This window comes from Narcine bancroftii, chromosome 7 (assembly GCF_036971445.1).
Source record: "Narcine bancroftii isolate sNarBan1 chromosome 7, sNarBan1.hap1, whole genome shotgun sequence".
In the NCBI taxonomy this organism is placed as follows: domain Eukaryota; kingdom Metazoa; phylum Chordata; class Chondrichthyes; order Torpediniformes; family Narcinidae; genus Narcine; species Narcine bancroftii.
The window spans coordinates 149,441,291-149,468,060 of NC_091475.1; the positions used below are offsets into that span (position 1 = coordinate 149,441,291).

The 26,770-nt window shown below is 39.5% G+C and overlaps 2 protein-coding genes across 8 annotated transcripts in view; one reads left to right on the forward strand and one right to left on the reverse strand.

Annotated features, from left to right (window-relative positions):
* LOC138739202 (centrosomal protein of 57 kDa-like) overlaps positions 1-16,078 on the reverse strand; it is a 56,541-nt gene extending 40,463 nt beyond the window's left edge. For 2 of the 4 annotated variants that reach the window (XM_069890782.1, XM_069890785.1), the window contains exons 1-2: positions 15,109-15,311; positions 5,387-5,543 (exon numbers count right to left, since the gene is read on the reverse strand). In XM_069890782.1, coding sequence (XP_069746883.1) covers positions 5,387-5,543; positions 15,109-15,138 — 187 coding nt within the window. In that variant the 5' untranslated portion in view covers positions 15,139-15,311. Of the gene's footprint in view, positions 1-5,386; positions 5,544-15,108; positions 15,312-15,360; positions 15,541-15,687 lie in introns of those variants that run through there. The other 2 variants (XM_069890784.1, XM_069890783.1) reach the window with 2 other exon arrangements.
* Positions 16,079-16,155: 77 nt separating this feature from the next.
* Positions 16,156-26,770, forward strand: part of fam76b (family with sequence similarity 76 member B) — a 40,412-nt gene continuing 29,797 nt past the window's right edge. For 3 of the 4 annotated variants that reach the window (XM_069890788.1, XM_069890789.1, XM_069890790.1), the window contains exon 1: positions 16,156-16,480. In XM_069890788.1, the coding sequence (XP_069746889.1) occupies positions 16,400-16,480 (81 nt within the window). In that variant the 5' untranslated portion in view covers positions 16,156-16,399. The remainder of the gene's footprint in view (positions 16,481-26,770) is intronic. The other variant, XM_069890786.1, reaches the window with a different exon arrangement.

A 26,770-nucleotide genomic window follows, 5' to 3' on the forward strand; every position in this document is an offset into this window, starting at 1 on the left:
AAGATGGAATGATTTACCTATTACTTTAATAGGAAGAGTAAATTGTATAAAAATGAATATTTTTCTAAGAATTCAATATTTTTTTCAATCAATTCCATACGGGAGTCCTCAAAAATTCTTTAAAGACTTAAAATTGATACAGCTGTAGTAGGACATTTTTTATGGAAAGGGAAATTGGCTCAAGTTGGTATGGAAAACTTAATATGGAAATATGAATTAGAGGTTTACAACTACCTAATTTTCAAAATTACTATAAGGCAGCTCAACTGAAATTTATGGAATGATTGATTCAGAAAAATCATTATCTGATTTGGGTAGCCTTCAACAGCTACATTTTCAAAATTAGTATCAGGCTGCAGTTGAAATTTATTAATAGGTTGTTTGATATTGATCAACCGCCAATGTGGGCTAATGTAGAAATGGATCAGGTACAAGAAAGTTCAGTTCAGCATTTTATATAAAAATGGAATTCATTGCTTTTAAAAAGATATAAATTTCATGTGTTGAATCATTTGTTGAGGGTATGGAATAAATGGAATCAATGTACAGGAGCGAAGGATGTGCTTTCGATTAAAACTCCATTATATCAGAATCAATTAATTCCATTTTCTATGCATAATCCTTATTTGAAGGACTGGGATTCAAAGGAGTTGGTATTAGTGCAAGATTGTTTTGAAGCAGGTTTATTTTTTGTTTGATAGACTTAGAGAGAAGTTTGGTATATTACAGAACATATTATTTGTTTATTATCAAGTATGTGATTTATTAATGAAGTGTTTTGGGCAAGAGTTAATATTACCTAGTTTGTCAAAGTTTGAGAAATTAGTTACGGATAAAGAGAAAAAAGGGTTTGTTTCAGAAATATATGTTGTTACAAGAAAATATGAAAAAGGTAATGTTTTTAGAGTAAGGGATAAATGGGAGCAAGAGTTATCTATTCCTATTTCTAAACAAGAATAGTCTGAATTATGTTTGGAGAGTATTACAAAATTAATTAATGTGCATTATAGTTTAGTTAATTATAATTTTCTACATCAGTTATATTTAACCCCTGTAAAGTTAAAGAGATATGGTTTTAGTGAGTCTGATTTGCGTTTCCGATGTGGGGATCAGACTGGTACATTTGTGCATTCGGTATGGGAATGTATTAAGGTTAAGCCTTTTTGGGAGAAAGTTATTAAATTTTTGCAAGATTTATTCTAAACAGGATTATATGTGGATCCATGGATGTGTTCATTGGGCTACACGAATCCAATTACAGTATGCATGGAAAACCTCAAATCGCATTTATTCGGTGGTCAGAAAATCTATAGCAATAATGATGTTGAGTTAAGTATACAAAGATGGCATAAAGAAATTCAATCTTGTTTGTACTTAGAGAAGATAACATATAATTTACAAAATAATTACTTTTTTTGTTTAAATGTGGTCTTTGTATTTGGAATGTATGGATTTTAATGTAAAGTAGATACTTTATTTATGCTTAAAGATGTAGATTGACATGTAGATTGGTAACTTAACCTATTTTGATTTTGTATAATTTTTATATATATATAGCTCCAAGGGGGGGTAGGTATAAGGGGTGGGATAGTTGGGAGTGGGGTGGGGGAAGGGTTATAGGGGGTAAATTTAGTTTTACTTTGTGTTTTATGTTTGTATTTTTTAAAACTAAATAAAATTTTCAAAAAAAGAGAAAAATCTTTATCTTGGATTAGAGTATAATTATATAATATAGAAGATTCAGAGGAAGAGGTTAGAAATAGAATACTAAATTATTACTGGGAACCAAAGCTTCATTTATTTTAAAACCTTTGCTAGAAATTTGCCTTTATAATCAAAATAAGCATTCAATTTTCTATGAATAATCAACTTTTAAAAACTTGGTTTCAAAAAGGAATCAAAATAATAGATAATTGCTTTGAAATTAGTAAATTTATTACGTTTCAAAGAATGAAAGATAAGTTGAATATACTTCTTGCTTATAATCAAGTAAGAGCCTTTTTAATTAAAAAATTAGATCATAATTTAATTTTACCTAGACAGAATGAATCGGAAGTATTAATAACTAATGGGGGTATTAATAAGTTTATTTCAGAAACGTATAGATTACATCAGAAAAATGCTCCAATATTGGGAATTCATAAATCAAGATTAAAATGGGAATCTGATTTGAATGTTGAAATAGATGAAGATCATTGGCAAGAAATATGTAAACAAAGTATGACTAAAATTATTAATGTTAGGTATAGGTTAGTACAATATAATTTTTTTAACATCAATTATATTTAACATCTAAGTAGATGAAGAAATTTTATTCAACATTATCAGATTTATGTTTTAGATTTAATTTTAAAAAGTAGGTTATTTTATACATTCTACTCCATCAGCCAGCTCCCCACCATGACTACCAGCCCCCCCACATCTCCATCGGGCACACAAAACTCAAAACGGTCAACCAGTTTACCTATCTCGGCTGCACCATTTCATCAGATGCAAGGATCGACAATGAGATAGACAACAGACTCGCCAAGGCAAATAGCGCCTTTGGAAGACTACACAAAAGAGTCTGAAAAAACAACCAACTAAAAAACCTCACAAAGATAAGCGTATACAGAGCCGTTGTCATGCCCACACTCCTGTTCGGCTCCGAATCATGGGTCCTCTACCGGCATCACCTACCTAGAACGCTTCCACCAGCGTTGTCTCCGCTCCATCCTCAACATCCATTGGAGCGCTTTCATCCCTAACGTCGAAGTACTCGAGATGGCAGAGGTCAACAGCATCGAGACCACGCTGCTGAAGATCCAGCTGCGCTGGGTGGGTCACGTCTCCAGAATGGAGGACCATCGCCTTCCCAAGATCGTGTTATATGGCGAGCTCTCCACTGGCCACCGTGACAGAGGTGCACCAAAGAAAAGGTACAAGGACTGCCTAAAGAAATCTCTTGGTGCCTGCCACATTGACCACCGCCGGTGGGCTGATATCGCCTCAAACCGTGCATCTTGGCGCCTCACAGTTTGGCGGGCAGCAACCTCCTTTGAAGAAGACCGCAGAGCTCACCTCACTGACAAAAGGCAAAGGAGGAAAAACCCAACACCCAACCCCAACCAACCAATTTTCCCCTGCAGCCGCTGCAACCGTGTCTGCCTGTCCCGCATCGGACTTGTCAGCCACAAACGAGCCTGCAGCTGACGTGGACTTTTACCCCCTCCATAAATCTTCGTCCGCGAAGCCAAGCCAAAAACTTGGTTTTGTCCAAAGGTATATACATTTTGGTCTGAATTTTTTTTTAAAAAACGAATAAAGTATTAGGAGTTACACTTCCAATGGATCTTATGATATTTTAGGATATTAAAATTATTTGTATTAAATTGGATCAACTATGTATCAAATAGAATTTTTACAAATTGCTTTAACTATTTCAAAGAAATGTATTGCTATTACATGGAAATCTAATGTAGATTTAGGGTTAGATAGATGGCATATGGAATTGTGTTCATGTATTCCACTTGAAAAAATAAGTATCATTTCTTTTGGAAAATATGGAGCCCATATATAAAAAGTGTTGGTTTAAAAATTTAAAGATCTCTCAATATCTGGTCTGATGGGTGAACCTGTGCTCCACAATTTCGATCAATTTATATTTAGATTTATATTTTTAGATTGACATTCTCCTATATTATCTGTCAATATATCTATACCTAATGTTATGGGCCCAGAGGACCTCAAAATCCAGCAGCAATAGAAATTCACCAAGACAAATGGTTACTTAAACAAAAGTTACTTTTAATTATCTTTAAACGTGAAAATAGGACCACACTTTAACTTATCACTATTAACTTAACCCCCTTGTAATTCTAAGCACACGTGTATGTAATGTGTATACAAGTTAAAAGTTCTTTAATTCACAGTCCAATCTCACTACTCAAAGTTCACCGGTATCAGGCAATTCTTGTACTGCGCACAGGATTTAACATTTATAAATTTCACCAATAAATGGTTACCACTCGGGAAGGTTCTTGTCGGTTTTCAGAGAGAGGTTTGTTGCTCATTGGACACAAACTGATTCCTTCTGATCAGCCACTTCAGTGTCTTGCCAAAGAAACTTGCCCCATCAGGGTTTTCCAGATGATAAACTCTTTCTTTCAGGTCACCAGAGTTCCTTTTCTGTTTCCCTTATTTCAAGTAAAACATTATAAGCCAGCCATCTCCTCTTCGAACAGGCTGAACCAAGAACTCGCAACCCGTCTTCAACATAGGGTTTTTTCCACAAGTTTGCCAGCTTGTCCTGTTCCAGTCCCAGCTGCTGCTGCTGAACTGTAGAAGTGAGTTCTCTCTCACTCAGAGAAAACTACATAACCCTATTAGAACAGCAAACTGCACTCAGACTGACCGCGGCAGCGGATCCAATCTTCTGAGCCCATTCATCTGTTGCTTTCCAAAACAATAATCCATTACTCTACAAATGTCCAATTAACACCTACTTTTGAAGTCTCTATAGGCATTTTTCAGATTTTGCAAAGGCACTCGGAGTATGGACTGTCTGGCTTGAGCAGAGCCCTGGCATTTTAAATGAGATCTCTGTGGTGAAGTCTTTGTATCTGTGTGTGACCTAACTAAAAACCCCACAATCTATCTTAGAAAAACGTATTTATATACAATATTAAATATAACATATTCCATCACACTATATATTTTAAAAATCTATTCTTTATTTTTATTGTTAGATCAAAAAGGGAGAGGGAGAGAGGGAGGGTTGAAAATATTCACATGTAATTTGATATCTAATTAATTTTTTAAAAAAAAAAGTCACCTTGGGCTCCCGGGCAGGAGCGGGGACCGTAGTTGGGAACTGGCAGCGGTGGAAAGGTGTTGAGGACCAATAGTGGGGGAGAGGTGCCATGGACCGGCAGAGGTTGCTGGTTCTCTTTTGTAAGCAGAGATCAAGTTTTTTTTGATAAGTACTAAAGATTACTTCATGTGAATTTTCCACTTATGACATCATGTCAGTGTTCAAAAACTCTGCCATTGTTGCTGATACAGGAATTCTGCTTATGCTACTGTGCTGTTTAGTTCCATTGTTTCAAAATCTGAAAAAAAGGGTCTGGTCCAAAACATTTTGGATAAGAGATACTTGATCTGTGCTGCTGTCCAGTCTAAATCGTCTATACAGACAACACAAAAAGTGTTCAGGACAATAACCCAAGTTACCTACATTAATCAATCAATGATTAATTTAATTATTTTGTTATCCCTTATGATTATTCGGCTCATACCGAATGGCAAGGCACCCGAACATCAAAAATTATGATGCAAAGAAATAACTGTTTTCTAACAATATCAAACAAATCATTTAATTAATTGAGGTACTAAATTGATTACATACCTCTACTATTACTCTCTGGATATGCAACAACAGGCTTATCTGGGGATCGCCTCAAGTCAGCATTGATGAAGGGTTTATCCGATGGGTATTCAGCAAATGACGGCAGGGACAAGGTGTCGGACATTGGTAACACTTGAAAACTTCCATCCAGACAGAGCTGTAGGTATTGAACAAAAATGCAATGATTAGCACTTGAAAATAATGCTGGGAACTACATACAAATGGGGTTGGAGAATGGGTCTTGAACATTTGAGAGTTATACTTCATATTACTACTTTGTTGATGAGTTATCTGATAACTAGTTGATCGACAGAATTCCAACAATTCTGGTTTGAAAGCAAGGAATAACAATGTGGCAAAGGCCAAGTTGTTTGTAAATCTATATTGTAAGAAACATTTCTGAACCCTTCATTTACCATTAACCATCAACATTAGTTATGGACTAGAGATAGGAAGGCAACAGATAGATTTATAAAGCATGTGCACAGAAGGCAATTATCAAATACTTACTTCTCAATTGTAGCATATTTCTCAGAAAGACATGTTACACAAATATCAGTAACCTATTATACAATGCAAAAAAGAGCAGATGCACAAAACTTTTATTCCTCCAAAAAAATTAACGGTGCCCCTTGACAAGTTTCATAATTTATCTAATCTTACATGATGGAATATGATCTATTTAACTCCAACGATGAACATATGTAAATGCTTACAACAAGCAACAAAATGAATCATTTATATTTATATGGAACCAGTAATACTGCAGTGTCTAAAGGTGTCTACAGAAACAATCAAACTTGACATCGAGCAAATGTTAAGGCAGATGACCAGAGTGTGGATGCAAAGGATTTTAAGAAGCATTTTTTTTAAAGACAGGTTCAGAGATGAGTTCCAGATTTAAATCCATTGTCAACAGCAAGCACAGTTCCCTATCATGGCAATTACAATTGTGGATACTCAAAAGGTCTCAATTGGAGGCATGCATATTCTTACAAGATACAGTGGTACCCAAACTTTTTCGAGCTGCTGCCCCCTTGGCTCACAGGACACATCCCTAGTGCACCCCCCCCACATACATACAACAAATACACACCTCTTTCTTGATATTAGGTCTACCACAAATTTCAAACAACAACTAATCTAACACTAGATACAAGCTCGTAGTGGCGCTATAGATGGACTACAACTCCCAGAAGTCGGCACAGGACATCATAACATCATGACAGGCCGCGTGTGGTTCAGGGTTTAAAAAGAATACATTCGTGACTCAAGTAAACAAATTCTAATTTACCCTGCAACTGCGTGTGTCATTTTGCATTCATCAGCCACCACTGTGTCTTCAGTGGCTACAAATTGGTGACCCAGACAGATTCAAAATGAGCTTTTGGACACTACTAGATACTGTAGTTGTTGCTGTTAAGCTACCGCACTGATGGATGGCTGAACCAGAGCTGTGGTTTTGATAGGCTTATGCACAATTTCACTTCAGGAAGATCAAGGTGAACACAACTTGGAATTACCACCTCGTCAGTGCCTTGGTCCATGTCAGTGCCTTGGTCCATGCCAGGTGACGTCCTGTGCGATCCACCAGAGCCCAGAGAACACAAGTATGACAATCTAAAAGCTCTCCTGTCACGAATTTACAGCATGTCCCACAGAGAGGGGGCCGCCAGAGTGTTACACATGGAGGACGTAGGTGACCGTGCTCCATCCAAACTAATGGACAACATGCTATGCCTGGCATCCAACCAATGGTCAGATATGTTATTTGAACATCTTCCTGGAGAGGATGCCAGAAGACATTAGACTCTTATTTTCGCAGAATTCTTTTGAAGACCCTTGGGAAATAGCTGCAAAGGCAGACATCCTGTGGCTAACAAAAATAAACACACACACACCAGAAGGGCTTTGGACAATGTCACTGCATCACAGATGTCCACACCCAACACCACAATACCCTATTCCCCATATTCAAGATTTTTCCAGTGTATCTGCATGGAGCAAAAATCTTTTCAAAAGTGGACTTGGTATGCCAGTGGAACCAGACAACTTCCCGAAAATGGCATTACCCCTTTCGGATTGTTCTATTTTTAAGTATGCCTTTTGGGCTAAAAAATGCAGCTCAGACCTTTCAGCAAGTTATGGACGCAGTAGGACGTGGTATGGACAACGCCTTCATTTATCTAGACATATTAGTCTTCAGCAAAACTAAAGAAGAGCACATGGAACATCTGCATACACTCTTTAGACATCTGCGAGAATTTGGACTGACCATCAATCCAGATAAATGTGTTTTTGGAAATGTTTCTGTCATTTCCATTATTTTTTTGGCAGGCAGTCACTTCACCACGTTTAGACCATAAACCCTTGACCTTTGAGTTTTCGAAGGTGTCAGAGCCCTGGTCAGTTCAACAACAGCGGAAGTTATCCTTTCAGAATTCTCTACCAGAATAATGAACATTTCTGGAAAAGACAACGTCGTGGCTGATGCACTTTCCCGATCAGTTGCGCTTGAGGTATCAGCTATGACCATGGTATGACTACACGACTCTCGCCGTTGCCCAAGCACAAGATGGTGAAATGGAATCGTATCGCATCTCGATAACCAACCTACAGTGGAAGGATGTGCAAATTGATGCCGATGGCAAGCTGCTCTTGTGCGATCTATCAACCAGACATCCATGGCCAGTGGTTCCAGCTTTGTGGAGGACATCACATTTTTCTCATCCATCCATCAGATCATCTATTCATCTGATTTCAGACAGATTTGTTTGGCATGGTCTGAAGGACATCATGCAAATGGGAAGATCTTGTGTAGCTTGTCAAAAAGTAAAAATCCACTGGCATATGAAAGCACCGCTCCAACCCTTCCCACTGGCAACTTGCCACTTCAACCATGTCCACATGGTCATCGTGGAACCAATTCCAGTTTCACGAGGCTATCATTGTCTCTTCACGGTGATTGACAAGTTTCTGAGATGACCTGAGGCAGCCGTCATGGCAGATTCTTTGCTGGATTTTTGAGTACAAGCATTCCTTAATTCCTAGGTGGCTTACTTCGGCACATCACTTCTGACAGAGGACCTCAATTTACACACTCATTATGTACAGCCTCATCTCGGTGGCTCAGCTTCATCCTACAAGCGCCTATCATCTGCAGTCCAACAGGATGGTTGAATAATTTCAATGTCATTTAAAATCAGCCTTAATAGTTCGTTTGAACGGTCCCATCGAGCAGACGAATAGCCATGGGTGTTGCTCAGCATTAGGACCAGGGGAATTTGTTCCACATGGATCCAGTAAAGATCAAGATCTCAAAGAGCAGCTGAGATGACTAAGGGATACCATAGGCAAATTATCCCCTGTATCACCATCATCACATGGCAAACAGGTTTCATTTGCACCACACAAACTGAAAGACCGTTGTAGTGACCTATCTGATGACACTACCTTACACAAGTGTCAATGAATGACACTGGAGACAGTGGAGTCAGGAATCAGTCCCTTTATTGTGCTTAACCACAGCTTTTATAGTTCCCTCTGCGCATTTCACGCTGAGCCTCCTGGGATGCGGTAGTGACGTCTCTTTCCAGCCTCGGGTGTCATAAAAAGTGCAGGCTCTTATTCGCATGCTTTTCCTAATTGCTGGTGCCTGGCTTGTAGCTGGAAGACTGGGACATCGTTGGAGGCTATGCGCTTTGTTAATGCACTTGCTTAACTGTTGTGGCTGCGCGCAATTCTGTTGTACTTGTGGGGCTCCTGCTACACCGTGAATACGTGTTCGTACATAGAGGAACACATGGACAGCCCTTGCAGGTGCCATATGAGGGACCATACATCATGATAAGACTAATGAGGTCAACCTGCATCTTGGACATTGCCAGGCAGCCTCTGCCATTCACAATTTACACACTCAAACCTACCTATGCTGGCAAAACAGCCCCTATTCAACAGCCTGCAGTCAGACACAGAGGTCGATAGTGCCAGTTCTGGGGATGGGAGCCATGTAATGGCGCTGTAGCTAGACTACAACTTCCAGAAGTCTAGCAAACTGGCACGGGTCATCATAAGATCATCGATGGATGGGCAGCGGGTCAAGGATCAGCCGTCAGGAGCTCAATAGGCAGTCAGACTGAGGATCAGTCGTCAAGTGCTAGATGGGTGGGCAGTCGGGGGTGATGATCAGCCGTGAGGTACTAGATGAACAGGCAGCTGGGGGGAGGATTAGTCATCAGGTACTAGATGCACGGGGAGCCGGGGCAAGGATCAGCCATCGGGAGTTGGATGAATAGGCAGCTGGGGTGAGGATCAGTCGTCGGTTGCTGGGTGAGGATCAGTATTGGGAGCTCGATGGGCGGACGGGGCGAGAACCAGCCATTAGGTGCTAGATAGGAGGGTGGTCGGGGTGAGGATCTGCAATTGAGCCATCAGGAGCTTGGTGGGCATGCGGTTGGGGCCAAAAATAAGAGGGAGGGGAGGGTTCAATCCATTTATACGCAATCTAAATGTACCTTACAGCCTGAAGATAATTTGAAATTCTTATAAACTTGGAGCCTTGGACCTTGGAGATGTGAATGTGGTGCGTGTTGTATCCAGAGCACATCACCAAGAAACAAACAAACATTCACCACCCTCTTTTTCTTCACCACCTCCTTTCTCCTCACTGCCTCCTTGGGAGGCAGCACCCACTTTGGGAATCACTAACAAAGAGTCTTTGAAGCTTTCAGGAAGATGCAAGAAAACAGATGGATTATAGGTCAATATTTTGACAGCAATACAAGTTAACTAGTGCAAAGGTGACGTGTGCAAAAACTTGATAGCAAGCTGGTGACACAAGATCTAATCGAGTTCAAGGGTCATCAAATTCATGAGCAATACTTTCAAACTGCTAAGGATAACATATAGTCTAAAAACCTCTGGGTATGTTGAGGGAATTTAAACATGTATATTGATGTCACAGTGTTGTGTTGAGAATAGATTTGATGAGTTCAAAGAGAATCAAGGTGGGACATGTGTAATCATGAACCAGTGGTCTTTATTTACACACAGGGGAATTCACAAAAGGGCACACACTCACACAGACTTACCCGGAATAGTGGATAAATGACTACTAAACATTGTGAACTCCTGATTGGGAATGCAAAACCCACCAACCCACACTTTAACTTATCACTATTAACTTAACCCAACTTAACCCCCTTGTAATTCTAAGCACACGTGTATGTAATGTGTATACAAGTCAGAGCATGTGTTGGACAGCAAGTTAATTACAACTATCTAGCTATCCATCCCATAGGATAGCTTCAGGGCGCCATCAGGAGCGAGTACAGGTGCTTGTAACTTATAGGGATCTGGGGCTGCCGCAAGCAGCAGTGATCGTCAGTTTACTAAAAATTAATTTATGTTTTAATTTCAACTGTAACTACAATTATTTACTGAAACCCCCATTTAGCACGACCCTGCTTTTTTCGTGATGTGGTTTATTGGACCCAAACCATTGCATTATAACGGGCTTCCACTGTACTTGGCAGGTGAGGCCTGGAGGGGCAGAAGGTCTGTTGTGACACTTCCTGTGCCTCTCCTCTGTTTTTTCTTTGAGCTTGTCCTCACCTTTTCTGATGGTGTCCCTTCAATGTGAGCGATCTCGAGCCAGATCCTCCCATGTTGAATAGGAGTAATAACAGCTTTCTTGAGGCTCCTGAGCAGAACATCCTTATACCATAGTCACTGGCCTCCTTCGGTAGCACTGGACAGTTGACTGTACAAGATATGAAGTCTTCCGTTGGGCATTCTGACATGTCCTGCCCAGTGCAGTTGGGCTGACGTCACCAAGGTTGAAACAGCCAGTATTCCAGCTCAAGGAAGGACCTCGACATTGGAGGTGTTGTCTCACCAGGTGATCTTCATCAGAGAATGTAGGTGAAGCTGCTGCAATTGGTCAAGCTGACATGACTCTGATATGGGCACCACATCCATATAGCAAGGCTGATATAACAATGGCCCTGTACACCTTGCACTTGGTAGCCAACCTGATGTTCTGTGATTAAACCCGATCTTTCATCTGACCAAAGGCAAAGCAGGCTAACAAGTATGTCAAATTAACCTGATTTTTGGCATAAACCATGGCATGGGATCCAGGATGGGCCCCTGCAGTCAATCCTCTGGTACCCACCCATGGCCTGCAGCCTGGACTTCAATGCTGGTCTCAAGGCAGCAGTAAACAGGGACAAAATAGGTGCCAAGCATGGCTTTTCAATGCAGGACCTGTTCAGCCTCATCTGTGGGCAGATCTACCAATTGATTGACACTAAGAGGACCAATCACAGTTCAGCTACAAGAACCAATCACACATCAGCCTCACAGGTGGGCAGATCTAACCCTTGATTAGCAGGTGAGGTCATTTCCGATGTCAGACTTGCTGGAGAGGCTACATGACCCTTCACACTGCTACCCAATTCTTCATAAGCCAGGATCAGAAACCTTCATCAGGAGCCCAGCTCCTTAGTCCCTCTACTCTATTCTGTAAACATTTGTGAATCTGTAGCCATGTTTAGCTACAACTGTTCTACAAATTTGCTGACAACACCACCATTGTTGGTTAAACAATTGGAAATAAGTCAGAATGGAAATTGACAATCTGGTTGGGTGGTGCCAGAACAACAATCTTGCTCTCAATGACATCAAGACCAAGATTATTGCTGATTTAAGGAAAGAGAAACAGAGGGACCGCACACCTACCTGCTTTGATGGGACCCCTACTATAGATATTACAGAACTACTACTTCTACAAAGGATTCTGATGAGATACGGCATGTTATAAAATATTCTATCAAACCTCTAAGGTGCATTGTAGAAAGTATACTGACAAATTACATCAAAGCCTGGTTTGAGAATTCTACTGCCCAGGAACACAGAAGACTCCAGAAGGTAACAAACATAACTAGGTCCAACACAGGCTCTGACATCCCATCCACTGAATGCATCTATGTGAGGTGCTACCTCAAGAAGTCAACCAATGTCGTAGAGGACCTCCATCACTTGTCACAATTTGCTATCCTACCACTCCAAGGAAGATTGTGTCAAAAATCAAGTGGCTGGTTCTTAAAACACAATCTCCCCATCACCAAGTTGTAAGTTGGAAAACTGTTGCATACAGCAGTCTCATTTTTTTAAAAATAAAGATTCCTTGCTGCCTGCATGTCTGTAGCTTACTGGCATCTATATACATCGTTTATCAGTGAAACATGTACTCCTTCCTTAAATACTCTCTAAATACCCAATGTAGAATAGCAATGTGAGCATCAAGTCCTGCTGTTGCCAGGTCTGACTAGCTATAGTTCCAGACTGCAAACTTTCAGGGAGTATATTGGACAGACTGAGTTCGACATATTTATGTCCTTGAGATCAAGGCCAGCAAGACAGATCAAATCCAACACAATCTGTAAAGACTTTGAACATTCTCCCCATGACCCCATGGGTTTCCTCCAGATGCTCGGGTTTCCTCATATATATGTAGAGGGCGAGTAAAAGAATTGATCACGAGTGTAATCGGGCAGTGGGGGCTCATAGACCAGAAGGGCCTGTTACTGTGTTCTAGCTCTAAATTGTTAAAAAAAATGTCCGTAACGTGATGAATTCTTATTGTCACTCTGGCATCACAATTTTTTAAAATTCATTTTTGAGATCTGGGTGTCACTGGATATGCCAGTACACTCTATGTTGCCCATTTTTATTTGGCCTTGGAAAATAGCATCGTGCAGGACCATTTCGGAAGTCATTTGACATAAGTTTAGAAATAGAATGGATAAAACACTACAGATTTCTTTATTGACCAAGTCTAAGAACAGCCTCATTTGGAAATCTTGAGATCTGCTCAATGTCACTGTACACAAACATTAGTAGCACAAGATTAAGGAATATTTACATATCAAGGAGCTGGGTACCATCAAAGTAAAAATTTCTTTCTCTGAGGGGCATAATTTAACCAGTAGTGTTTTCACAATAGGTTACTAAAAAAATCCACATTAACCAAATGATTTGAAGGGTCCTAGTCTTTGATTTACTAATAAACAGACAGACTATTTTCTAAATTGGGAGAAAATTAAAAATACCCAGAGATACATTAGATGGTTCTTGGACAGTACTCCTTGGAGTTCAGAAGAATGAGGGGGACCTCATGGAAGAATTTTGATGTTGAAAGAGCAGATGTGACAAAGTGGTTTCCCTTGATAAAGGAGTTAAGGACAAAGAGGGCACAACTTCAGGATTGAAGGGCACCCATTTAAAACATTTTTATAAAACATTTAAAACAAAAAAAAGGAATTTCTTTAGCCAAAGAGCAGCAAACCCCTGAAATGTGATGCCATGGGCAGCTGTGGTGGCCAGTTCTTTGGGTGTATTTAAGGCAGAGATTGGTGGTAATCTGAACAGTCAGGGTAGCAAAGGTTATCAGGAGAAGGTGGAACTGAGTGAGAGAATGGATCATCTCATAATGGAATGACAGAGCAGACTCGACAGGCCAAATGGCCTATTTCTGCTCCTATATCTTGTAAGGATAAAGATTCCATTATTGTCACATAATGCTACATTGAGAATGTAACATACATTAAATTATTTAACTTTGTCTACCGTAAAGAGATGCCACTTTGTCCAGCACCCCTCACAGAAATGAGGCCCCCAGCGAGGAACGAACTCACAACCCTGGTTAACAAAACCAATGCTCTAACCACTGAGCTATGCAAAGGGTCCTGGGAGTCCTAATTCAGGATAGCCTGAAGGTAAACTTACATGTTGAGTTGATGATGAAGAAGGCACATACAATACTGGCTTTCATTTCAAGAGGAATAGAATACAAGAGCAAAGATGTGATATTGAGGCTTTATGGGGTACAGGTGAGACCTCACTTGGAATAATGTGAGCAGTTTTGAGCTCCTCATTTAAGAAAGGATGTGCTGACATTGGATAAAGTTCAAAAGGATGATCCTGGGAATGAAAGAATTATCAATACAAGTATTTGATGACTTTTGGGGTGTGCTCATTGGAATGGAGAATAAGGGAGATCTCATTAAAACATTTTGAATGTAGAAAGGCATGGACACAGTAGACATAAAAAGATGGTCACCCATGATGGGAGAGTCCAGGACAAGAGGGTGCAACCTTCAAATTGAAGGGCATCCATTTAGAACAGAGACACGGAAGAATTTCTTCAGCCAGAGGATTGCAAATCTATGGAATTTGCTGCCAAAGGCAGATATGGAGGCCAGGTCATTGGATATATTTAAAGCAGAGATTGATAGGTTTTTGATTAGCCAAGTCATCAAAGGTTATGAGGTAAAGGTCAGGCCTGGGATTGAGTGGGAAAATGGATCACCTCATAATTAAATAGTAGGGCAGATTCAATGGGCTGAATAGCATACTTCTGCTTATGTCTTATGGTCTTAATCCACTATATGACTACTGAACCCTTCTACTTTGGGAAAGATGTGGCAGGACACAATTTGTATTTCCTCAAGTTAAAAGAGGATGGCTGAGCAGTAGTAGTTTAAGAATAGATTGTGTGCATCCTTGATGATTGCTGCTACTCTCAGCTCTCAGATGGCAGGGCTCAATGGGGGGGGGGGGGGGGGGGGGCAGGGAGACCAGTTTTGCCTGTGATGTCCTGGGTTGTGACCTCTACCTTTTGCAGGGCTTTACGCTTTGGGGCATTGATGTCCTCTTACCAGACCATGATGCATCTGGTCATCACACATCTGATGAAATTTGCCAGGGCTTCTGATGTCATACCAAACCTCCACAAGCTTCCGAGGAAGTTGATACGTTTTCTTGATATTGCCATTAGTGTGTTGGCTCCAGAAAAGATCCTCCGAGATAGTGACTCCCACGAACTTAAATTTGTTCACCCTCTCCACCTCTGATCCCCCCCCCCCCCCCCCCCCAATGATCCCTGGATTGTACACATGGAACCACTGAACCTGTGCCGTAACGTCTGAAGTTTCTTCGGACCTTAACAGGCCTTTACTACTGTAAAATAGGTTGGGTATCCTTTTCGTTGTGGTGCAAAGCTTCCATTACAACGAGAACCCATTTGTTTTGTATCTTTGACATGATCATAGTGATTGGAATCTGGAAGAACTCAGCAGGTCAAGTAGAGTCTGCGGAGGTAAAAGGTTCATGTCGTTTTGGTTAGGTACAATCCAACAGAAGCAGACACGCCTTGCCTGCACCAACGAGCATCCCTGCCCTCTGGAGTAGGAACCTGGGTCCCAAGCCACCCCCATCGCATTGAAAGAGGACCTTACCTGCTGAGTCCTGGGAACAGCGGCCATGTCCGGGTACTTCAGCGTGCAACCTGACCCCAAGGGCCACGACAGGTCAGACTGCAGCCCACTCGCGCACACCGGAAGGCAGGCGGGCGGGCGCGTGGGCAGCGGCTGGTACGCGCGCTCCCTCTCAGCTCCGGGTGTTACTCAGCCGGCCTGTCTGCCGGTCACAATCCCAACGTTTTTATAACAATAAAAAATAAGAGCAGGCAACACCGACTGATGAGACGGTAACTTGGATTGACCCAAACTTATTTTCCTCGCCAAACGTGGAGGGAAGCTTTTCGAACTGATCAAGTTTGGTTGCGCCGCACAGCTGTTCGCGCGCCAGGGTTTCCAACCGTCAGGGTAGATCGGTGTCCGCGCATGCGGGGAACTGCGCTTTGACTGGTTGTAACAGGTCGAGCGTTTCAGCACCTCGCCATATGGAGCCTTCCTATTGGCTCGAAGGTCATGTTGCGTTCGCCGGCGTCCGGCTTTGATGTCGCAAGTCCGTGTGGTGTGACGCCGGGAGGTCAGATTCGTTATATTATTCTTCATTTTTGATCTCCCCTTTAATTTGTTTTAAAGAGTAGATTTTTCATTTGTCCTTCGAAGTCGGTGTCTCGTTTCCGCGTATGTCTGAAGAAAGTGGCCGAGGTGTTGAAATTTGACGGCGGGTGTTTGCGGCTATTGATTGGTGTTTGAAATAATGGCCGCGCTTTACGCCTGCACCAAATGCCACCAACGGTATCCGTTCGAGGACCTGTCTCAGGGACAGCAACTGTGTAAGGTTCGTAGTCAACATTAGCTCCTCCTCGACGTTGATGCGCTGTCCGTTTCATTTCAACTGAGACTCATCGGCTCTGAAATTCGATTAAGGCCTTCGCACTCGGAGTCCCTGGTTCAGTCCGTGTTCCTCCCTTGTTGGTGACATTCCTGGTGCGGCACCGGTCTGTTTTGTACTCGTCATTTGCAGATGTATCAGTTGTTTTATTTACTCCTGTTGACATAGGCACGCTTATGAACGGCTAGAACGGAGATTCGACCTCGTTTCTAAAGTTTTAAATACAGTTGCACTTTATCCATTCTTCTCTCCCTGACTCCTTGCTCGATCCTGCTGCTATTTCATCCAATTATTCAGAAGATTATTTCAGCCAATTAGATTTTGTCTGCCAAGGAGCAATTTACAGTGACTAATGAACGTGCCAACCTGTATCAGGAAAAATGAATCTGAAGCCAAACTAAAATATTGAAGTTGCAAATACAATGGTTGAAGTAAACCCACAATGCTGGAGAAGCTCAGCAGGTCAGTGTCCTTTATATAGAAAAGATAAAAATGTGTATCTTATCTTTATATAAAGGTCACTGACCTGCTGAGTTTCTCCAGCATTGTGTTGGAGCAGTTGTCTGAGGGAATATGCAAACTCCATGAATGTAACATTAGAGATGGGGATTGAACCATGGTCACCAGCTGGAACTGTAAGGCATTAACGAATTTTGAGTTATAAGCACGCAAGAGAAACCGAATAGCATTTTGTTTGTTCTTATAAACAAATCTATTAATTTGCCTTGTTTACCTGTGGGAAAGTACCAAAGTTACCTAAACTACACATATTATTAGTGCAAAGGCATTTAAGCATTTTTATAGAAACCTGAAGACTTTCAGAGGACCCATCTATCACTCATTTCTTCACATTGATCAGACAATGACTTGAACTGAAAACTGGAATATTATATAGTATTTATTTTAATGTCGAGGTCATTGATTATTTTTGTTGTAATGCCTGGACTGTTTTTAAACCCCATGCAAAACGGTAGTAAGCATTTGGTCACATTTGCAGTAGTGTGAGACCATCTGTCAATATATCAGTACAAGCTCTTAGGAAAAGTCCCACATAGGATTTTTTTAATTCCAATTCAAATATGAAGTTAAATCAAAATAGTTACAAATGTTGAACATCAGAATTAAAAACAGAAAAAAGATAAAACACTTAACATTTCAGGTCATCCATTCATTAGAACTGACAAGAAAGAAAGCATAAAGAATATTTCATTTGGAGTAGGTCAGGGTGGCTGTGATGATAAACTGATGACAGATCAATGCAGACAAATACGTTCCCTTTGTCCTATCCATTTCTACCCACTTATTTTCTTTCCCAGTTCTGACGAAGAGTGACAAACCTGAAACATTAACTCTAATTTTAAGTTCAAGTTCATTTGTCACAAAATGCCTGGTATAGTGAGAAGGATTATCCTGTGAATAAACAGTTAATCTCTCACATTCATACAGCTGTATAAAGAGCATAATTTACTGAGTATAGGATTGTAATGAAAGGAAAAATAACATCGAACAAGGGCAGCATTTTTATGGAGTTTTTTCAAGGGCTGATGGTTTCTTAACACAATCGTTAAGAAACCTTACAGGAAATTCTGGGAATGTGACTGTTATCCTGTGTGTTATGGGAAATGAACAGAATATGTTCTTGGGAATTTTAAAAAAAAAAATATTTTTATTGCGTTTAACAACCATCCATATACAAAATATTAAAAAGCAAGACAAAATAACAACATATACATTCCATCCCTTAATATTAATTGTGATTATCTGTTAAAACAATTATATATATATAAGTCAATTATTATTACAACAAATCACAATATCTTAATATCTTAAAAAAAAGATATTAAACAGGATCATTATAATTATTACCAACAAATCCACTTATCTAAAAGAAAGAAAAAAGTAAAACTAATCTAGTCCCTCCTGCTAATCAAGGTTACAAGAAAAATGGATCAGGTTGCGACCTCAAGAAGATGGACGGAACATTCCTAGAGCATCCAAATCCTCTAAAACTGGCAATTATGAGAATATTTGATAAATGGATATCTCATCAAACTGAAGCTTTTTATCTTTAATACTGTACTTAATTTTCTCAAAGCTTAAATATGACATTACATTGTGTAGCCACTGTGCACAAGTCGGTGGGAATTCATCTTTTCATTAAAACTGCCTGTCGAGCTTTCAACATGATAAAAGCTAAAACTTTCTCTTGAGATACCGATTTTGTATATAAAAATTATCTGGTTTACGTGAAAAACCAAACAATGCAGTTAAAGGGCAAGAATCTAATTTAATCTTAAAAATCATTGACAAAGAAAAATATTCTGCCAATAGCTTTATAATTTAGAACATTCCCAAAGCATGAATCAGTGAGGCTTCAGAAATTTTACACTTTTCACAAAATGGATCAAGATCGCATAGAAATGGGATAATTTAAGTTTAGAATGTCTTCTATGTAAATTGTAATAAACAATGCCTTTTGCAAAATGACGATTAATTGATCAAACTGAGAGTGATCAATCCTCGTCCGAAAAATTTATATTACGATTATGTTCCCAAACATTTCTTTTGAACAATTGTCAGTTAAATTCAAGCTAATAGACATTTTTTTTCAGATATTTGCAAGTTAGGAATTTTGCTCGGTCTAAATTGGTCGCTTCCTCGAATTGCAGATTCAAATATTCTGGATTTACTTTTTGATTTATGATTTGTTCATGGTGGATTGATATCATGTATTTATATTGATCTATTGGATTTAAGATTAGCCTCAATGGCTAAGATTAAAAATGATGTTCTTGGGAATTTGGACTAAATATGTAACATAAACATTTTCCTGGTTTATGTTACAAACTTTATTACATTTTAAAAAATAGATGTTAATAAGCAGCCTGAATTGTTGTGTTATACAGTACAGAAATGGGCCCTCCAGCCCACTATATCATGTCCACTGATTTACAATAAGACAGACTGGAGACTGCAAATGCTGGAATCTGAATCTAAACACAATATGCTGGAGGCATTCAGTTGGCCAAGGAGCATTAATCAGTGCAAGAAAAAGAATTGTCAACATTGCTGGTGGGAGCATCCTGATTAAGCATTTTGGCCTGCAATGTTGAATATTCCTATTTTTTCACTGATGGTCCTTGGTCTGCTCCACAGGTTTTTGTTATGGATTATGTTATATATTATATTGTATATAAATATATCTTTAAAAGAGATAGATTGAGGGGGAGGGGGTTAGTGTAGGCCACTTCACAAACAGATACTTACACTTCACATTTCATTTAAAATGCAAGAGCTTTGTTGAAGCTAGACATTCAGGCTCCGTGACTTTGCTTAGACAATGGAACTGCTTTGGAAAGAATTTCCAAAGCAGGTTCAAATGGAGGAGTCCAAGCTCAAGTGCTGATAAAGAGCCTTGGGAGAAGATTGTTTTTACAAGCGGAAAGAGGAAAGAAAACAGGATTCTTCTAGAGAGAACTGAGTTCTGCAATACCTTTTAGGGCTGCAACTTGGCAAGCTGCCAGGCTTGTTGAAAACCCATTTTGAAGACTGGTTGTGAGTTCTGAGTTCACCCTGTTCAAATCCCTTGTAGTCCTTACAAGAGGAAATGGCCGGCTAGAGTGTTTCTCCTTAAATAAGGGAAACAAGAGGAACTCTGTGGTGACCTGGAAGAAGAAGTTATTATTTGGAAAACCCATGATGGGGTAAGTTTCTTTGGTAAGACACTGAAGTGACTAATCAGAGGAAATCAGTTTGGTTTGTGTGTGTCCAACAAGCAACAAATATCTCTCTGAAACCAACAAGAACCTTCCTGAGCAGTAACCATTTAACTTTTAAGCACCAGAGCCTGGTGAAAATTCATAAATGTTAAATTCTGTACAGTATAAGAATTGCATGATTCTGGTGAACTTGGAGAAGCGAGAAGTGAATGATTGGACTATTAAAGCAAAGAACTTTCCTGAACATATACACATTACATACTATTATATGTACACATTACATTACATCCTATTATGTATGCTTAGAATTAGAAGGGAGTTAAGTTAATAGTAATAAGTTAAAGTCTGATCCTGTTTTTATGTTAAAAGAACTTTTAAGTAACCATTTGTCTTGGTGAATTTTTATTGCTGCTGGGTTTTGGGGCCCTCTGGACTCGTAACATTTTGTATAGCTGATCTGCACTAAACCCATTTATCAACCTTTGGTCCATAGTCTCTGTATTTGGTGATATTTCTGCTCATCTAGATGCTACTTAAACAGCATTGGGATACCACTATGCAGAAAATGCACTCTAGGTTCCGTTCACCAAATAATTATTTCTCAGATCCCTGTGTTAAACCTTTTATCTTTGCCCTAAAGTTACATCCTCTGGTTTTGGACACCTGCTCTAGGGAAAAATGTTATCTATCTGTGCCCTTCATAATTTTGTTTACTTTTACCAGATTCTGCCCTCTCCCCAATTGAGCTCACTCATAGGAAAACAAGTCCAGCCTCTCCAGTCTTTCCTCTTAAGTGGTACCATTCTGATGAATCTTCATGCAATTCTGGTTGCCACACAACTGGAAGGATGTGACTGCACTATGTGGCCTAAACTATATTTTATAAAGTTGAATCATAGTTTCATTTCTGATTCTGTTGAATCTATGCCCAAGCTAATCTAATGAAAGCAGGTATACCTTCGAAGCCACCTTATCTGCCTGTGCTGATCAGACTTTTAAAAAAAATATATAAGTAAAATTTAGACATACAGCATGGTAAGAGGCCATTTCGACCCACAGTCTGTGCCACCCATTTAACATCCCCAGTACATTTTTGAATGGTGGGAGGAAACAGGAGCCCCCAGGGAAAACCCATGCAGACATGGGGAGAACGTACAAACTCCTTACAGATAGCGCAGGGTTTGAACCCTGGTCCCGATTGCTTGTGCTATAAAGGTGTTGCACTAACCGCTGTGCCAACTGTGTTTAAGGCAAGATCCATCTGTTCCTCAATACTCGGCATTGCCATTTATTGTTCATGGCCTAACCACATTAGTCTTCCCAAAATTCATCATTGTCCAAATCAAGATCAAAATCCATCTGCTATTGCTGTTCCTATCTTTCTAACCAATGATTATCAACCTGCAGCCTAGGACTATCCTCTCACTGTCAACAATGTAACAAATTTTCCTGTCATTCTGAAAAATTACTTATTTTATTTCCTATGATCATATCCATTTTTTTTTATTATCCTATTGGTACACCACTTGTAACAGGCTACCAATCTGAAAAAGCAACCCTCCACCATTCCCCTTTCCTCCTGTTACCAAGCCAAATTTGGATCCATTTGTCAACTTGCTTTGGATCCCATGGCCTCTAACCGTTGGACCAGTTTCCAGCTGAGTGAATCACTGAGTGAAAATAGAGATGGTAGAATTCCATAGTAGTCTGTGAGTGTGGCTCATAGAGAAATGGTACCTGGATGCCATCAAACTTTGCAGCTGGCACAGAATGCCATGTGAAGTTGGCACTTCTATCTTGGTATTTAGAAATATATGAACTAAAATGCATTAGTATGACCATTAAATACTGTATACTATTTTAATATAAATTACTTGAATAATGTGGGCAGGAGATGGGTAGGATTTCTGTTTATATATTTATTTGAGGAATAATTCTGGAGAACCACTTAGTTACAGATTTCAATTTTCCAAATTGTTTCATACCTTCCTTAAAATTACAAATAAAATTTATCACTTAACAGAACTTTATTATTTTGATTTATTGAATACTGTCATTAAGTAATGTTTTAAGTTCTAAATCTTCAGTTTTGTATTCATACACCTGATTATCAGTTTTGCATCGTAAGCGTAAGCAAGGATTGTACTATTAGTAGAATGCAGATGGCTTTATACTACTTAAGTGCACTTCCTTGTTGCCTAAGCTATTTATAACTTCCTTCATTTAAATAAAATTGCACCAACTTTCTTACTCACAAACATCCCATTACTATATAAATGCAGTAAATCTATTTGATTTCAAGACGTAACTGCATGAAGCATTTAAAAACTCAGGAAGAAAATAGAGTGTACAGCCCTCGAAATAAACTGGTGTGGCCAGCAGAGATGTACTTTGCTAATGTGGAATCTGAAACTGTGCCCTCAATTAAGTCTGATGAGGTTTTGTAGTTGTGAATGAGAGAGATTGTTACCATTACTTGTAGTTCATTTCATGAGAAGAAAAAAGGCTCAATATCTGCCTTTAAAGTTATCAATTATACACCAATGCTGTAAAAATGAGCTTAATGTTTTGGTGAAACTGATCAGAGACCTGATTGAGCATAACAAATGAACAAATAGAATGAGGATTTGGAAGTTTATACAAATAAAAATTCATGAGGCAGGTTCAATAAATTTTGTAAAATTGAGGCTACATGTGTTTGATCCAGAGAAGTGTCCAAAAAATGTTTGTAGACACAGTTCAACTCTGATTATTTGGAATCAGATTCTCAAAAATCTTCATTTATCAATTTTTTTTTTATTTTACAGACTCAAAATTTTTTCAACAATCTTTTTTCAACATACATGGAACATTCATGGGTCTATGCTTTATTTCGCCCCCCCCCCCCCTTGCCCCAAACATATAACAATTTAACATATAAATACAAGTGGAGTTCAGAGCCTAAAAATCTTTTTAAAAAAAAACACAACCTAATTAACTAAATGACACAAGTAAGGAATTAATGAAAAGCTTAAAATAAAACAAAGTAAAAGCAGGCTAAAAAGAAAACATGCACGTCGCCAATGGTATGTTCCATTTCCTTAACTCTAATCCTTTCCCTAGTGAGATGGATCTTTATAATCTGCATGCCAATGTAATTCAAATAGGGTTTCCACACTTTAACAAATGTCATATTTCCCCATTAGATTGTAAGTAATTTTCTCCAAGGGAATGCAATTCTACATTTCATACACTTTCTGGCTACTGCCAAGGCAACCTTCACAAACTGAATTTGATATTTGGACAGTCTAAAACTCACATTTCCAATATCTTCCAAAAGGTACAACTCCGATCTTGTGGAAAATCTACTTTTGTAATTTTTCAGAATATCCCCCAGTTCTTCCCAGAAGGGTCTCACCTTTGTATATAGCCAGGTGGAGTGAACAATGGTTCCAATCTCCACACCACACCTAGAGCACATTTCTGAAATTTCAGGATTTGATTTGTGTAACTTTTGTGGTGTGAGATACCGCTGATGCAAAAAGTTATATTGCACTAACCTGTACTTGGCATTAATGACCCCAGTCACTCTGTCCAGACACAGCTCTTACCACCATTCTTCATTGATTGTTGTGTCCAAGTCTGACTCCCATCAATCCCTTGACCTGTGTAAGCCTGGCTTCGGTATATGTAATATATTCGAGAAATAAATTTACACACATTCTCTTGATGAATTAGAATCTCCACATTACTAAACCTTGGCAGGGTCATAGACGCTCCTATTTTTTTCTCTTTTTTTTAAAAAAAGATCTTATTTGCAGATAGCAGAATGTTCTATTAGACAATATAAAATTGCAAAAGCATCGGCTAACAGGTGGTAAAATATTTGTCAAAATTAACAAATCTAGATCAAGCCAGATTTGTAGAAAGGAGGAAGTCCGCAAACAATATTGCTAGACTGCTTAATATATTGCATCTGGCACAGTTGGTTGTAGATCCAAGAGTGGCTGTATCTCTGAATGCAGAGAAAGCCTTCGACAGACTGGAGTGGGACTTTTTATTTAAGATTTGGAGAAATTCGAATTGGGTCAAATGTTTATGTTGGGTGAAGGCATTGTATCATAAACCCCAAGGCAAAAGTTATTACAAATCGGCAGATATCTCCAGTGTTCCCATTGAGAAAGTCCAGTAGGCAGGGCTGTCCATTGTCTCCATCGCTATTTATACTTGCAATTCAGCTACTGGCGGAAGCCATTTGGCAGGATCCAGACATAAAGGGGTTTACAGTGGGCCAGGTGGAACACAAAATCAATCTTTCTGCTGATGATGTTTCATTGGCCAGTCTGAAGACCACACTGGAAGATTTCTGGAAGGTAAATCTTGCTCTTTTAAAATTTCAAATAAATGAGGATATCCAAAACAAGTCCAATATCCTCATTTATCCGAAAAAATTTCGGAGCCAAACTGACCTCACAGGTTGGAAAAAAAAAATTCACTCGATGTGGAATTAGACGACAATTGTCCTCGTTTCAGATAACTCCCTCCCCTCTCTCTTTCATTTCTTCTTTACCTTCCCCTATTGACTTTTCTCTTCACTCTCCCTCTCACTGTCTCCCAGCCTCAAGCAGTTGGAAGAATCCCTTGTCCTGGCATCATCAAGGAGAGCAGCTTCTAGGCAGGAGCAGGACCTTGGGCTCAGTGGCATTCCCTTCCCTCCCTCTCTCCTCCGTACAGCAAAGCACCTGACGCTGACTCCGAACCCTTGCCTCGGCCTACTACCACACATGAACTCATCAGACTCTCCAGTGTGAATGTGCAGTAGGCCTTGGGGAGGATTTGGAGTTGGGACTCTGGCGTCAGGAGCTCCGATGACCAGGGAGACAGGAGCCTGTCGGCTTGCCAGTGAGTGTTCTACCGGCCTGGGAAGCTTCCCCAGGGATCAGCGGCAGCGTGTTGGGGATCGGTGGTGGCAGTTGGGAGGTGTTGGTGATTGGCAGCAGTGTTGCAGCCAGGTATTTCCTACGAACCATCCAACTAGTTCTACCAGTGGCTTTTTGAAAGTTCTGTGAAATCTGATTCCATCATCTATTTAGGTAGTTTCCTACTGGATAATTTCAGTGGTGCAAATGCTTTTCCTTTAGTTCTTTTTGTCTGTTATTTTGTATCTGTGGACTCCCAGTACCAGTTTTCTACCTAGAGAAAATCTTTTTTTACATGGAGTATCTAACTCCCCCATGGTTTTGAGGATCTTCATTATGTATCCTAGTAATTGATCCTTCTATGTAATCTTCATTATGTCCTTGTATTTTATCTACATGTGCATGTGATTAAAGAGAATCTCAATGCCCTCTGCACGAGCTTGACATCCCTCTTAAAATCAGCTGGAACACAGGTTAAAGTTAACCAGTCATGTATTGCTCATACTTAAGAGGGAGAGAACACAGACTGCTAGCAGGGCAACAGGGACTGGTATCTATAAGCTGTTCTCTCTCTCTATATACAGGGTTCAACGGGCTTTAAATAAAGTTCAATACAACAAACAGGGCAGCAGTCAACAAGTTTTACTGAAACATCTTTTTGTAAGAGATAGCTTCACCCAGTTTCAGTTATCCCCCCCCCCCCCCCCCCCCCACAAGATTAGACAAGATCAGCAGCCTGCAAAATTTGTTATCCCAAATAAGGCATTCAAGATAGTTCACATTCCAGGTAACCCCAAGGCTGAATTAATCAGGTCTCACTTCCCATGTCAATTAAATATTTCACCGCAGCAAAACTTAAGTATTGCACAAGGTAAAATGCAATAAATTCCTACACTAAAACCTGGTGCCTGAAACTAAGTGAAGTACTGTTAAGATTTATGAAAGTTTAGTAGACTGACATATTTATTGCCCTTTTTAATGAAGACAGGCATCCTTAACATTTTCTTAATCATTAAAATAGCACACTCAACCACCATAAAAAAAATTATGATTGGGTACCTATTTTGCTGTTCTTACAGATTGTTTTGTTTTTCAAATTTATTTGCACCCAATGTGCCTGCTTACACCATTACAGTTTTTGATAGGTGGCCACTGGTTTTGGAATGCAACCTGGATACAATGTGAATGCCTGTATAACTATTAAGCAGTGAGAATGATTAAGTATCATTTGACACCTTCCCTTGTTTGATTCCTGAGAGTGCAAGAATGGACTGGTTTCTTTGGAAAATTCATTTTACTGCTGAGAGCAAGTTTTTTTTAAAATGAGTTTTTTAGGATATCCGGTAGTCTGGAAAGGTTGTCAGTCCAGAACCAACAAAGTTCTATTGAGCATCCCAGAATAATGGAGTTTTACTGTATGAATTATGCATTTCAAACTTGTATATGCTGAGAGTTTGCTTATAATTCAAATATTTAATTTAAAATTGAGTAATTCGAACGTTGTTTTCAATTGATGTTTTAATTAAGATTTCTGCTCATTTTAAGTAACTGAAATAATTGAGGTTATATCCTACTGTGTCTTTTCTGAATTTCAGAGGTATCTAATCATTTTTTTTTAA